The sequence below is a fragment of the Populus trichocarpa genome, chromosome 15 (assembly GCF_000002775.5).
Source record: "Populus trichocarpa isolate Nisqually-1 chromosome 15, P.trichocarpa_v4.1, whole genome shotgun sequence".
In the NCBI taxonomy this organism is placed as follows: domain Eukaryota; kingdom Viridiplantae; phylum Streptophyta; class Magnoliopsida; order Malpighiales; family Salicaceae; genus Populus; species Populus trichocarpa.
The window spans coordinates 587,901-604,260 of NC_037299.2; the positions used below are offsets into that span (position 1 = coordinate 587,901).

Consider the following 16,360-nt stretch of genomic DNA (forward strand, 5'->3'; position numbering starts at 1 on the left):
GGCTAATGGTGTTTTTACTCTATATTCAATCTTACCAAGTGGTAGGTATTAGTACTAGATAGAAGGCTGTTCTGGTTTCTGCTTTACTTGCTGGAAGCAGATGGAAAAGAAATGGTGTTTTTAAGTGCCTGTTTGTTTTTGCGGTGCACCAATTGATGCTTTTTGTGCTGTGCGCAGCAAAAACAAACGATCCCAAATCTGGCAAAGGTTTGATTAATTTGGAATCCCCTTCACTTGGCCATCCACAATCCTGAATTCTAATCTGAGAACTGGGATTAGCAGAACAATGAAATCCTGGATTGCTGGCTATTCTTTAGCTATATGCTTGCCTGAACTAGGTGAGATCTTGAGGAGACTGATGCAGAACACATTTCTTGTGAGGTTTTTATAAAACCCATTTGGAATTCACCCTTTATTTTATTTTTTATCAATTTGCAAAATAATTACAGATTTATGGTGCCTTTTGATAAACTGCAGCGTTCACATGATATAGCATGACAAAGGCTTAAGTAAAATTGTTAACAAATTGCCTGATCCTCTCCTGGTGCATTCTCTATAATGAACAAGTAAATAGCAACATCCCATGCACCACAATAACCAAACTTCATCATCATCTGGGTTAGATGGATTGAAAACTTAACTGGACAAGTTCTATGCAGCTGAGTTGAGCCTCTTAAGTCAGTGATAATGGGTCAGAGCCACCATGTCTAGCATCTTTACATTTCTAAATGCTACTGCTAGTAAATATCAGTGTCTGGTTTTGTTATGAAAGGTAGGAGGTTAACACCAATGATCACATCAGAATCAGATCAACTAGTACAGCAGTGTGTACTTGTATGGGGAAATCAAGAAGTTGACAACGGAGCTATATTCTCTTCCACGCCAGATAGAAGTTTCATTTAAGTGTTTGAGCCCGCTTTTTAATAGGAGTTTTCAAAAATTAATTTTTTATTTTTATTTTAAATTAATTTTTTTATATATTTTTAAATCGTTTCGATATTATAATATTACAAATAAATTTTAAAAAATAAAAAAATATTAATTTAATTTATTTCCGGTAAAAAAATGTGCATTTGTCATTGGTTGGTGACAAGGAAAAAAAAAGGCCCGGATTTCGAAGCTGTTATGATCAAGCTCTTTGCTGTTTGCAGGTGCCCATTGCCCTCCAACCCAGCACTTTTGTAGGTGTGGCATCAGCACTGAGTTGTATAGATTACGCCTTTTCAACATCAAAAGCAGTATATTTGTACCAAAAGGAAATGCTAGATGCCAAATATTTGACCTTTCAAGCACTGAAATCAAGTACCTCTCGCCTTTGTAATTGCTAGAAACTGTGAGATGATCCAGAGCATGCATGACGATGGCATGTTAATTGACACGGCAAAGCTCAAGAGGAAACACAGAAAGTCCGCTGCAGGAAATAAAACAGGAACTCCATTCAAGAATCAGGAGGCAGGAGAAAGGAATACCGTAAAATCGATCAAAACCATGACCAAACAGCAGAGATAACGTATCAACTTCAACAGCTTCTTTGCCGGTATGCATATGCAGTCTTTAGAGGTTTTAAAAAAGACCGGCCAGCCGATTAAACCATAAAAACTAGGAAAAAAAAGTAACTGAAAACACCAAACTGATAAAAAAATCGATCAAAGTTTCTGTTTTTGTTAGATATTATAACCATCAATTCATTGACTTGAATCAACAAAACAGATAAAATTTGTGTTTTTGTTATGATTATGGATCGATTTAACAGATTACTTGCTAGCATAAAAATCCCATTTAACCTTGAACCGTGAACACCCCCTATCAGTCTCTCAGTAACAAAGAAAATATTTTCATCACCACAGGCAATTCTTAGCCTCCACAGGCTTGAAAGTACCACAAAGCTCGCAAGCACTACTACCCTAGTCAAGGTTCTTGATTCCCTAGCTCACTGTTTATCTAGCCTTTACACTTCCAGCAGAAACTACGAAAACCTCTAAGGGAAAACATAACATTAAAAATTGATGAAAGTGGCAATCAAACCATCGAAGTTTTTGTTTAGGGAATTTATTTGATGTGACCTGATTAATTTGATGAGTTTAAAAATAATATGTAAAATTATTTAAGACAGAGATTGACTAAAAAATTCAAGACTTGTTTTTTAAAATATTAAAACAAAAATATATTGGATCCACTCGGGTTAGACTGGGTTAACTTTTTAAATTCGTAATCTGGATCATGAGACCGAGATAATCTCATAGAAAACAAATCAAAATCAAATATGAAACTCAATTCTCAATTAAACAAATGTTGAATAATGAAATTAGAAAAAATCAATTAAAAAAAAGAACAAAAAACAAACAATTCGAATCAACTTGGGTTAACCTGTCAAAACTGCAACGTTCCCAGGTCATGTGAATGGAGTAACTCCAAAAAAATAAAATCAAAATAAATTATGAAACTTAATTCCTGATCAACCCAGTGTTTAAGGATAAAATTAAAAAAAATATCGATTAAAAAAAGATAAAAGAAAAACTAAGTTAACTCAGGTTAACTAGTCATGACTCAGGTAATGAGACTTGAATAACCTCATAAAAAGCATATATATATATAAAAGGAAGAAATTAAAAAACAAAATTAAACTAGAAAAAGGACAAAAAACTGAGTTAACCTGCGACTCGGGATAAGCAATCCTAATATTGAAGGATAAAATTAAAAAAGATACAGAAAAATTATCGAGTCAACCCAAGCTAATTCGCTAAACAAGTGACTCGGGTAATGAGACCGAGATAACTTTATAGAAGGATAAACAAAAAACAATATGAAGCCTAATTCCAAATCAACCAAATGTTAAAGGATGTAATTGAAAAAATAAATTAAAAATAACACATAAAATTGACCTAGGTCAACCTGGAAAACACGCGATTCGGGTCATAAGATCGAGATAACCTTATAGAAAGTAAACAAAAAATGACCTGAGTCAACCAGGTTAACCTACCAAACCTGCAACCAAAGTCATGAGATTATGATAACCATATAGAAAGCATATCAAAACAAATTATGAAACCTAATTTTTAATTAACTCATTTTTTAAGGTTGAAATTGGAAAAAAAATCAATTGAAAAACAAGACACAATAAAACGACCTGAGTCTACTTGGGTTAACCCGCAAAACATGTGACCTAGGTTATAAGATCGGGATAAACTCATAGAAAATATGAAGGCTAATTCATAATCAACCCAAAGCTGAAGGATAAATTGAAAAAAATATCAATTGAAAAAAGACAAAAAAAAACTCATATGAAGCCTAATTCATAATCAACCTAAAACTAAAGGATAAAATTGAAAAAAATATCAATTGAAAAAAGACAAAAAAAAACTCGATTCAACTGGGTTAACTCGCCAAACTCTTAACTCGAGTCATGAGATCAAGATAACCTTCTAGAAAGCAAACCAAAATAAATCACGTGCCTAATTCTCAATCAACACAATGTTAAAGGATGAAATTGAAAAAAATATCAATTAAAAAAGACAAAAAAAAAAACCTCTAGTCAACCGAGTTAACCCGTCAAACTCGTGACACGGGTGATGAGATAAAAAAAATCTCAAACTTCTGATTTTATGCAATTTTGCCCCTGTCAAACTTCAACATCAGCCTCGAATTTCAATGTTTTTTTTTCAATATGGTCCTTGGTCTTATATTTATGCAAATTAACCCTTAACCGACCATTAAACTTTCAATTTCACTAATGATTTCAGCTAATTAAATCCCAGAGTTCAACGTCTAAAAATTCTTAGTATGAATTTCTTCAATTTAGCCCCTAATTGACCCTAAACTTTCAATTTTCTTGCAATTTTACCCCTGATTTCAACCAATTGACCTAAAAATTAAGTTTGGTCCTCTAAAATTCCAATGTTCTCAATTAAATCTAAATTGGGCTCCCAAACTTAATTTTTCACCAATTAAGTCCCTAATAAAATTAATTTGATCCATTTAAAGTATAATTAAGTCCTTACACTTAATTAAATCATTTAATTTGACCCAAATTAACTCTTAAAACATAATTAAAATTTAATTTGGCTAATGATTAAATCAAATTAACCTATTAAAAATCTAATTATGTCATTGTACTTAATTTTATGTAGATTCGTCTAATAATCATTTAATTTGACCTTGAATCTGTATTGTTTCTACAGTCTTGGATACAATGGGGTACGATTAAGCTTCTAATTCCATCCAAAATTTTAACTTGATGATTCTATACATTTGAAATCCTCATCGGCCTACTTTTGCCAAATTATCAATCTTTATTTATTATTTTTAAAGGAAAAGGGTAAATTTTGAGAAGAATAACCCAAAACTAGGTTATGACAGATCGCTCGGAACAATAGTATTAGATACAGAAACCATTTTAAATAAAGATATTTTTCCAACAAAAATTATTATATAATAGGCTTTTCCGACATGTTTTTGTACTTAAGAAAATTCTAAGTGAAAATAAAAATGTGTATGCCTACATGTGATCAAATAAATCAATGTGTATTAATAAATAAATAAAAGTCATAAAAGAAAACTAAAAATAAAACAAGAAAATTGAGAGATAGGCGTAATCTAGATATTTAATCTCGCAAGACGGGACATTTACTCAGTTGTATTTGCTAAATTTGTTACATAAAATATTTTTTTATTCAATTAAATGATAATAGAAATAGACACACATTAAATTTCTTGAATAAAATAAAAGGAAAAAAAAATATTATGCAAGACTGCACATATCATAAATATTATTTGAAAACAAGTATTTTGTATTTTCAAAAATAAAGTTCATCTATAAAAAAGAAAACAAAATTATGGATGAATTAGAAAAACCTCTCTAAAAATTAAATGTATACAAAATAACAAAAAAGAATCATCATTTAAAAGAGGCTCTATATACAAAATAAAAGAGAAAAACGTTATTAACCTAAATATAAATAAAAATAATTTTGAAGAAAAAGAAGGCTAGGCCAGCCTGCCTAGATGATTTTGTTACAGTCGGTGCGCCTGGGCTTTTTTTTTTCTTTGCATCTACGGAGAACAACATGTCGTCCGTCTAATTTTAAAAAAAAATCAGACAACGCTTCGCCCACTAAGACAGACGACGTGTCGTTTGATATTGCCCAGAATCTGGTTGTTGTTGTGGGTGGAAAATTCGAGTTGATACCTAAAAACCTATTTTGACTCAAAACACCCTAGAAACCATTATAAACTTATCAATGACCTTAAATAAACCAAAATAATCGTTTCAAAACTCAAAATCAATCCAAAATCAAATAAATTTCTCGAGCTTTTTTATACACTTTCAAGGTAAACATCTTTAAATTTTTAGTTCTATTCCTACCCACCACAATTCTAAACCGACAAAATAATGTATAATGCATTTGGTAAATAATATGTATTCTAAGTTGAGACCCACTTGTTAATTTCTTTTTATCCAAAACTAATACGGTTTTCAAATATCTAAATCAACATCCTTTCATTGAAAAAACACAATAGACCTAAAACAACTTGACGATATACGGATTGGCCCACACAACCAGTAATTCGAGCAAATCCAAAAATGTGTCTCGTGCAGGATTTGAACATGCAGGCGACGAACTAAGCTAATAGGCTACTTAAAGTCTAATTCAAAACTAATCAATGAGTATTAACTCTGTCACTGTCTGTTTTGATCGAGGGCTAGGTAGCTTTCAGGTGTCCATTGTCCTCCAATTCAGCAGTTCTGAATAATGTTACAATGAGTGACCTAATGATGGCGACATCATTGGCTTCTGCAGACATTACTTTCACCGTATTAATAACCTTCCATCTTCTTCATAAATACTTAGCTACTTAGCTCGATGTTGTGGGCTGCATTTATAGCTACCTTCTTGCACCAGAATAGAAACTTTTATAGGCAACACACCCTGACGAGAGGCTGGTCATCAGCATACGGATCCAACATGGAGAGAACTGTAGTTATATATATATAAGCAATTTCCTTGTTTGCAAGGAGTCGGTGCGATTGAATGTGACATGCATTTGATGGTTTTTGGAGCTACATTTATTTAGGGCAGAGGTTTGTAGCTGAAATAATTAACTAAGTTATGGCCGTGGTTCAGAAAAATAAATCAATTAACCAACAAGTTATAGGCTTGTAGAGAGAATGATGGATAATAAGACAATTATTATGTAGTCCAACATTTAAATAAGTTTTCGAGCAAACTTTATATTACCCTCCAGATTATAACCAAGAATCTAAATTGAGTCCTCCAAGAAGTTTTGTTTTCTGAATTCCTTACAGCTTTTTTACTTAAAATGGTACAATTTGGATAGAATCCACCGGGCAATATGAGTGGAAAAACTTAATTGATAATTTTTAAAAATATTTAGAAACCTAAATGTGACAGAGAACTCTATATATATAAAAAAAATCCCTATATTTAGTGCGTGCAATGTGGTACAATTTTCTTCTTTTTTTGTGAAAAATAAAATATTTGGAATGAAAATACATCAATTGTTTTTTTAGATGGCTTTGATATAAGAAAAAAAATATTTTGATTCCACTCTAATACACCTTGAAAAGAATTTTCAAGCACAGGCTAAGTACATTATCAAACTCATTATTAATTGGATCTCACCTAAGTTAAATTTATCTCAAATTTCAAATTCTCAAATAGATATTTTTTAGTTAAATTCTTATTATTCTCCCATCGTAAGTCTCAAAATCTACCAGTGAAAATCTTGCCTCTAAATTAACAAGGGATTTACCAATCAATGAGCACCAGTATTTACGTACACAATTCCTAAATTCACCCAATGATTCCGGGCACAAGGCAATTAGCCACCTCCACAAGGAGTTAAAATTATGCTCTCTAATTGCCACCGACACTAGAAAGGGAAACATGAAAACATCTGTCAATTTCATTGACGAATTTAGAAGAACAAGAGGGTAAAAAAATAAGTACTTAAAAAATAACAAGTTAGAGACATAATTAATCAGTAAGAAAGGACCACCCCACCGCCTCCATTCACGCCTTTAAGGTGGACTCATATTGCATATGATAATGCAGTAGCCAATGGATAATCTATGCAAGATGTACATACCTAAGTTTCTCTTGTAAATATATTGAAGGATGGTGATGCATGGTCTATATATATATATATATAGACAGAGAGAGAGATCTTTTGCTTTGTTTAGTGGAGAAAATTATTCCTTAGCAGAGTTCCCGAGGAGAATGTTTGCGGGAACCAACGAGTGAGGCAGAATACTACTTCAAGCTAGACTGTATTGAAATACACGAAGGAAAAAAAAAATGTGGGCAAGCAATTATCATCCATGGAATTGGAGCAAAATGTGGAGCAAGGAATTCAGAATTGAGAAGCTAAAATAGGAAACATATCCAAGACATGACAAAGTTTCAGGTATAAAGATCAAGTAGGTATTAGAATTAGGTTGTACGTATTACTGAAGAGGTTTAGTGTGTTTGTCTACGTGCTTTTGTGCTTTTCAAACGGCGCTTTTAGAATTAATTAATAAAAGTATTATTTTGGCTGCTTTTCAACCAAACCGCAGTTTAAAACGTAAAAGAAAGCGCGTAGACAAACGGGCTCAATTCATTAAAAGAAATGGATGAAGAATTGAACTGCTGTTTAGAAAAGCAGGTGAGAGGTGTGATCTGAAGAAAGTATGCATTGAATTAGATCTCCTATAGGGAGAAATTGTGGCACACCATGTTGAGAAATGGCTAATGGGTCATACCTAGTCATGATCTGGAGGTTAATTATTCTCCTTCAGGTCCTACTTTGCTTCATGAAGATTGCTTTAATGGGTGGAAGAATCTCAAAGACCAAAATGGTGCTGATAAGACCCGACACTTGGGGACCTGTTGGCAAGCAAAAAAGCAAGAAAAAGAGAAGGGAGAAACGTAAAAAGGTGCTGTGAAGGATTGACAGCCATCACGCCAACTCGCTTCTACCCCAAGAAAGAAAATAGTCCGTACACAATCAATCACCAATAATCATCCCAAAAATTAATCCCAGTGCTTAATTTAATATATAAACAAAACTAAGTCAAGTTTTGATCATCATCATCACTGTGCATGCTACACTCTCCGGGAATGTTCGGAAGAATGGCCGATTTTATTTTTTGCGTTTCTTATATCGTTTTTATTTGTAATAAATAAAAAATATATATTATCTTAATATATTTTCAAACAAAAACCAATTTAAAAAAACAATTAACATATATGTCCAAACCTAAGCTAGGTTGGTAACAAGAAGGAACCCTTGGTGTGAAGCCAAAGGAGGGGGCTAGGTAAGTACATGCTGTCTTTGTTCTCAATTTACAGTGAAGCCTATAGACTTCTTGTTCTATCATGAAGCTAGCTAGAACTACAATAAGCTTCAAACAATCATCCATGTTGCGTAAAAATGAGTGAAGGAAGAAGACGAAACAAGATGAAAGTAAAGAAAAGGGTGGAAAAATCAAGCTAGAAATTAATGAAAGCAAGAGAGAAAATTAACCCATGTAACCCTATCTGTTAGCTAGCTAGCTAGTTTTGATTTAACATAAAACAAGTCACTCGATCGCCAAGTGAAGTGAAGGGAAAGGAAAACTAAATTAAGATAAAACACAAGGCTAAATTAACATCTTGTGATCATATCCATAATTCTCTATGTGAATTTTACCATGATTCACCACCTAACATTCCATTCCAATAGCCAGGAGCACCATCTCCTTGCCCTCTAGCATTAATGCGCTCAAATTCAGAATTACTTGGAACCTGCTGCTTCAAGTCCTCGATAGGAAACAAAAGCCTTGCACTACTACCAGTCTCATGCACAGCTTGAATGTTACTATACCCACTTTCAAACCCTTCTAAAGAAAAGTTCTGGGTTGATGGCTTGAATTCTTGCAAAGGAAACCCAGTTGAAAACATGTTGTTTGAATCAGACGCTGCGGGAATTGACATGAAAGCACTAAATCCCCTTGGATTCATTCCAGAACTCTTGAGAAGCTCCATAGCTGAGATATGAGATGGAGGGTAAGCTAGGTTTAGATCTGGGCCTTGATGGATCTTAGGGTTTTGATCAGTAGCTGACTGATGGAAATTTGGCTGGGTCAGATCAAGAGGAAACTTCTTTTCAGATGCTGCCGCAGCTGATGATGATGGATTACTTGATGATCTCTTGTTCTTTCTCGAACCACCACCAACAGGAACATTTCTTAAAGACCCACCTTCAGTCCAGTACCTTCTACAAGTCTTGCAAAAGTATCTTGGCTGAGACAGACTATAGTTGTTGTAGTAACAAAATTTTGTATTGGTCGAAGTGCACCTTGGACAATTCAAAGCTTGTTCCTTTTGCGGCCTTGCCCTTCTCTCTAACATATCAGGCCCTTCCACTGGTTTAACAACACCAATCCCCTGAGAGTGAAAAAACACAGACACGAAAAGGCCATAATTTCAGGATTGACACAACACAAAACAAGTCCTCTCAGAACTCTCACTCCAAATTTGGTAGATAAAGATGGAGAAAAGGAGAGTTCAAAGGAAACAAACATGATGACTCAGAAAAACCAAAGGAGACTTCTTTACACCATGAGGATTACATGCAACTGGAAGAAAAAAAAAATACTAAGTATAACAACTTTTCTAGGTGCTTTATCAGGTGGAGATAAAAAGAAGGGCATCACTTTCAACTTTCAAGAACAAATGAGAGAAAGAACACTAAATTCAAACACTAGTGGGGGGTGAACAGCATCATCTCATAGAGAAAAGGTGAGACTTTATATATACTAGCAAGTAGTAATCAAGAAAAAAACACATATACCAACAAGACAAAAGATAAATTATATTCTAAATAGCCTTCAAATTAAATCCCAACCCAGAAAGGGGGGCGAAAGGAAAAGAACAGCATGATTATGTGTAGAGAAAAAATAAAAATCGGTGCCTTTACCTGTGGCCACTGAGTAGAAGTATCCATGGATTAAAGAGAGAGAGAAAAAAGCTAGGCAGTCTTTTGCTCAATAAAAAATCAACTGCTCTTTAACTTTCTTGCAAAGTGGTCTTAAAAGCAAAAAGAAGGAACACTTGTGAGGGTATTTGTTGTGGCTTTTTGTGTTGGCTAGTAGTTCTTTACTATTGTCAGCCCGTTTGAAATTGTGAAATTTTGTTTTTTAAATTGTTTTTTTATATAAATATATTGAATTAATATATTATTTATTTTTTAAAATTTATTTTTGATATCACCGTATTAAAACAATTTAAAAATACTAAAAAACATTATTTTAAAGTAAAGAAAAACAATTAATTTTTTTAAAAGCATTTTTGAACGCAAAAATAAACAGGACTACATCAAAAATAAAGAAGCATTCTTATCTTTTTAATATTCTCCATACGCATGTGTAATGTTGATTTTATGATCTGAACATAGATCTTGTTGATTTTATGGTCTAAACAAAAATCTTGGAAGAGGATACATGCATTGTTATTAAACCTGATCTGTGATCAGATTTAAAAAAAAAGAGAAAAATTGTGGAAGTTAATTTAGTTAAACCCAAATAGTTATATGCATTGTTATTAAATTTGGTTTAGCCTAGAAGGTCGATTTGGGGTCTGGCTTACGACTGGTTTTAAAAAAATCAGGTGGGAGTTAATTAATATGGTTAAACCCGAGTGACTTAGCGAATCAATCTATAACTTGCTTAAAATCTAGTTTGACTTTTAAAATAAAATAAAATGACATACTTTTAATTTTCTTAAAAAAAACAACATTATTTTGTTATGATTGACTTGGTTTAATCGACTATGACTTAGACCTTGTGCTAGGTTATGGATCGAGATTAAGTTTAATAACTTTGGTGGTATGTACATATTTTTCTTTTCAAAGAAGGATTAGTAGTGGTGTTTGATAATGTTGTGTAGAGTGTTTTTCAGTTAAAAATATATAAAAATAATATTTTTTTTATTTTTTACATTAGCACATTAAAATTATAAGAAAAATATTTTTTTGAAAATATCAATTTAATATTTTTTTATAAAAAAATAAAATTTTAAAGCTGGTTTGACCAAGAAACAAACATTCTTTTAAGTTTGGTTAATTAATATGAAGTCGGTTTTAACAATGGACCTGGCCAAACATAGCTGTTGGCTCTGCTGCAAAACTTGAATAAATATAATACGAAGTGAATTAAGGAAATAGAGCCAAAGTGTATTCGATTTGAGAGGGAAAAAAAGTATTTTAATAAATATTTTCCAATGATTTTGTTAGCCATTTTTTTCTACAAATATTTTAAATGCAGCTCAAATAGATTATCAAAGATAGAATAAGATATTATTATAAAAAAAAAAAAACTCGGATTTGGTGCTTTTTGGCTGAGTAAAATCACCCATCTGCCACTTGAACCAACCCTAATAATATATTGTGTGTGTGTGTATATTTTATCTTGCAGACATGTTTATGAATTAGTCAATGCTTATTCTTTATGGTTTCTGACAAGAGAGTCGGGGAAGTAACAAGTGATTCTGCTGCCCTTTTCCTTTCTTTATTGTTCTTGTTCTCTAGTCCCTGGATTTTCTTGTGTCAAAGACATGGTTCAGGAGGGACGTCGGTTTCCCCCATGCCTTCAAATTACAAAAAGGAATTGGCAAGTGGCAGCAAGTGTAATTGGACATTTTTGTTTTTGGATAAAACTCCTTTACATCCCGTGAACCATATCCCAATTTTGTTTTATTTTGAATATAAAATTTAAACAAAACCTGTTCGGGTCAAAGAAAACGATGCTGACTTAATTAGGGTTAATCCAGATTCACCCCGATGATCCAGGCTAGGTAAAAGAATAGCATTTCCAATTCTAATTTGTCTTTATTATTTTTTTTTACTCTTTTCTGTCGAGGAAATTTAACAGGAGGCTATATAAGCCCTAGATATATATATATATATTCATTATATAAGATGCTTCAGAATGACTCTAAAGACTTGGGAGTCTTGAGAGGGTCCAGACAATTGTTGAAACTTACCTTTTAAGTACCACAAAACCTATGAAAAATTGCACCGAGGAGGTAGTACTTCCCTTTTCAAGTCTATCAAGTTTCTTTCCCTAGCCCAAAGAAGAAGAAGAAGCTAGCCAGCTATCGATCGCTAAATGTGATGGATGAGCTGAGTCTGAACCCTACTCGCACGCACCCACAAGCTGAGTTTATAGATTTTTTGCCTCGGCTGGTCAAAAGAATTTAATTTGAGAACCAGGTTGTGAGAAATTATTTTGATCAATTCTTAATTATTTTTGGTCTGGGAGAGTGTGTGGTGCGCACAGATTGATTAGAGGACATCAAAACAGGAGAAAAAAAATGAAGTATACATAGCTGGAAGAGGGAAATTTCCATTAAAAGAAAAAAAAAAACCCTAAAATAATCCTTAATTATTTTTTTACTAATATTTTTATTGTAAAAATTATTTTTTTCATTTTGTAACTTAACTAATTAACTGAAAATTATGTTCATTTGTCATTAATAGAAGTCAAATTTCTGTACATGTGTAATGTACCATAATTCTTTATCTTATCAATTTGATAATACCTTTAAATTAATTATCCATATCCATGACAATGCTTTAGTTGCTATGCCTAATTGGATATGCTTGGATATTTTTATCAAGTGATTTGGATCTTTAATTTAAAAAATCACTAAAATTTGAATAAAAATTTTGTATAATTTTAATATAATATTTGGTTACTATCTCGAGATATGAGACACAAAGATAATAAGGATAAAAAAACAAATTTATTTTATGTCTCTATCACCATTTCTGGTTTTTTTATCAAATACATTTTAATTTTTTTATATATATTTCCTTATATCTTGATATACTAGCTAATCAAACATGATTAAGATAGTATTTGGAATTGTAGTACGTAGTAATTGTTTTTTAAAGTATTTTTTATTTGGAAATACAATCAAAATAATATTTGTTTATTTTAAAAATTTTATTTTTGATATTAGTACATAAAAAAATTATATAAAAAAAATTTTTAAAAATAAAAATTCTCAAAAACATTTTTTTGAACATAAAAACAAACTAATCAAGTTACCATGTAACGTCTTCAAGCCTCTGTACGTTGTTTATCCAATTATCTTGTTATATATAAATAGAAATTTATTAACTTAATCCATTTTCATGGGCTTCAAAAATAACCCTCTAATTTAAGCCTTTTTTAAAAAAAAATCTTAACATATACTGATGTATATTTGATGGTAATAAGAAAAATATATTCCTACGGAGTGGCGGCGGCGGCTAGAACTTCAAGCCAACTAGAGCTTCGCGCCAGATAGAATATTTACGTGGCGCGAAAAGTTACATATCAAGAGGTGGACCCCACTCCCCCCTTGAATATCGAAACGTGTCTGTGACGTCACGTAAGTGGGGCCCATCACAATCAGAAAAGGAGAATCTGCAGCGACCGCTTGATCTTGGTGGATGATTTATGGAAAAAATGATGGTGTTGTTTTTAATCAACCACGTCAAGTGATGGGAAATTTGTAGGGCCAGGAATTGCCTGCTCTCTGCTGCATCACACGTTACCTAAACCTCTTTTCGAGTTGGTTAATTGCCTCCTCTTTAACCTCCGTTTGTTTTTGAGTGGTGGTTTAGTACGTCAGTAGTATAATTATGTTCAAAGTTTTTTTTATATATAAAAAAATATTTAGGTATTATTAATATATTTTTTTAATAAAAAAAAAATTAAAATATATAAGGGTTAATTTGATATAATCCAATTGAATATGTGAATCTAAAAACAATCCATACAACTCATAAAAATATAATTTGACTAAAAAAATTAAAGATGATATTTGTTTTTTAATATTAAAATAACAATATATTGGATTAATTTGAGTCAATCCTGGTTAACGAGTCAAATTCGCGACCTGGGTTATGAGACTATGATAACCATATAGAAAACAAATCAAAATAAATTATGAAATCTAATTCTTAATCAAATCAATGTTGAAGGATGAAATTGAAAAAAAATAATTAAAAAAGAACTTAAGAAACCGACTCGAGTTAATCAGTCAAATTTTCAACCTGAGTCATAAGCCAAGATAACCTCATGGAAAGAAATTTGATTAAAAAAAATCAATTAGAAAAAAATATAAAAAATAACTCAAGTCAATCCACCAAGCTCATGACCCAAGTTATTAAACCGAGATAACCTCACAGAAATAAAATAAAAAAATAACATGATTTAAACCAAGTTAACCTACCAAATCCGTGACTTCGGTCATGAGATTGAGACAACCCCTTAGAAAATAAATCAAAATAAATTATGAAACTCAATTCTCAATTACTCTTGTTGAGCTCAATGTTGAATGATGAAAATTTTAAAAATCTTATTTAAAAAAATAACATAAAAATGAGCTAATGAACCCGGGTTAACTCGTTAAGCACTATTCATTGGTCATGAAGCTAAGATAACCTAACAAAAAATAAATCAAAACAAATCTTGAAACCTAATTTTCAATCAAATACATATTAAATGATGAAATTAAAAAAATTGATTAAAAAAATTAATTCAATTAGGTTAACACGTCAAACCCTCGACCGAGGCCATGAGATAAAGACAACCCATGATTTGAGTTATGAAACCGAGATAATCTCTTAAATATAAAATAAAAAATGACTCGATTTAATCGTTGTTAAAATGTCACCTGATCATGAGAACAAGATATCATCTTAGAAAGCAAATCAAAATATACTATAACAAGTCAATTAGTTACTCGAATAAAATCCAGTTTGATTTTTTTATAAAAAATTCTCCAAAATAATGTCGTGAAAAGAATATAAAATGAACTGGTAGTTGAATGAATAACCATTTATTGAATTAATGAACCAGTGAGTCGAAGATTTATCACTTTATTAGATTTTGATGATATTATATTTACATGAAAGTAAAATCCATTATAGTCATCCATGAGTACTACCTTTGTATGATCCATAGAGTTACGGTATTACAAAATCATAAATAAATAAATAAATCTCCTTTTAATCCGCTTTCCAATAAATCTGAAACTGTAATAACCAAAGCAAAGGATGGCCAGCATTCTTAATGATAAATTTAATAAAGAGGAGTAAAAAATGATTTAAAGATAATTATAATTGAAAATAATTAATATTTTAATTAATGGTGGCGAGGGAGCCATCAAACTTGATTTAGGTTTTCTCATGTATGGAATGGTGAATTAATGGGATATCAAATTAGGAGGCAGACATCAATGTTTGACCTACTTTATGTTCAAGAATATTTCTTGATTAGTAAAGGGTAAACGTGATTTGATTGGGAAAATCATGTTCAGTGGGATCAAATCAGAGGACCCACTTGTATGGCCTATGGTTCACGTTCATTGGAAAATAAGAATATTCATGTTTGTACCGTGGTGTGTTTCGCAACTCGATTAATTTTTTTTAATTTAAATTTATTTTTGTTTAAAATTAATTTTTTTTAAGTTTTTAAATTGTTTTGATGTGCTGATATAAAAAATAATTTATAAAAAATATTATTTTAATATATTTCTGAGCTACTATATTTTCAAACATACTATTAATCTTTAAAGTGTGGTAGATGCCTTTTGATGATTTTTAAAAATATTTTTTACTTCAAAAATAATTAGATTAATGAATTTTTTTAGTGTCTTACAATGATTTTTATGTGTTGATGTCAAAATAAAAAAAAATCTAAAAAATAAATTATTTTAATATATTTCAAGATAATTTTTTTTAAAACATCATACACCACAATATCAAATACATGCAAAAATTATAATATTTTTTTTTATCAAGTTTTAAAAAGATAATTCTCAATGAGATCCATATAAAACTATAATGTATAAAAGATAATTCAAAATATTTTCAAACCTATAATTAAGGTAAAATGTGATCACACCACATCGCATGTGTTTTGCTTTGTGGTAGCAATTGCTTTTCAAAGTGTTTTTTGCTTGCAAATACATTAAAATAATATTTTTTATTATTTTTTAAAATTTATTTTTGACATCAGAATATCAAAACCATCCAAAAACACTTAAAAAAAAATTAATTTTATATATTCTCTTTAAATCATATGGAATCTTACATTTCCATGTTTTTTTAAGAAATTAGACAAGGCACGTATTTCCAATGCTATGTGCTTTGTTTAGCAATCCTTCAAGAGGCAGGTGTTGTGTTTTTCTCTTGTCAAAGATAGAGAAGCTCAGTCAACATTTTCATAGAAATTGCTATGATACTTTGTTCTTGTCCAATGAAGAGTCTCTCCTGTATCTTTTTAATAAATAATATTAATACTAAAATATATTCTCTGCTTGTA

At 31.2% G+C, this 16,360-nt stretch overlaps 1 protein-coding gene across 1 annotated transcript; it reads right to left on the reverse strand.

The window, feature by feature from the left end:
• Positions 1 to 8,467: 8,467 nt before the first annotated feature.
• Positions 8,468 to 10,121, reverse strand: LOC7475168 (dof zinc finger protein 1). Its single transcript, XM_002321946.4, has 2 exons — positions 9,961 to 10,121; positions 8,468 to 9,428 (listed from the first exon to the last, which is right to left on the reverse strand). The coding sequence occupies exons 1-2, from the start codon at positions 9,985 to 9,987 to the stop codon at positions 8,688 to 8,690; spliced, it is 768 nt and encodes a 255-aa protein (XP_002321982.1). The 5' UTR covers positions 9,988 to 10,121; the 3' UTR covers positions 8,468 to 8,687.
• Between the last annotated feature and the right edge of the window lie 6,239 nt (positions 10,122 to 16,360).

What these genes read in the sequence shown, in the direction of transcription:
- LOC7475168 (XM_002321946.4), bottom strand. Translation starts at nt 9,987, where the DNA reads ATGGATACTTCTACTCAGTGGCCACAG. An exon ending in CTTCTACTCAGTGGCCACAG is followed by an intron (nt 9,429 to 9,960) that starts GTAAAGGCACCG and finishes TTTCACTCTCAG; the next exon opens with GGGATTGGTGTTGTTAAACC.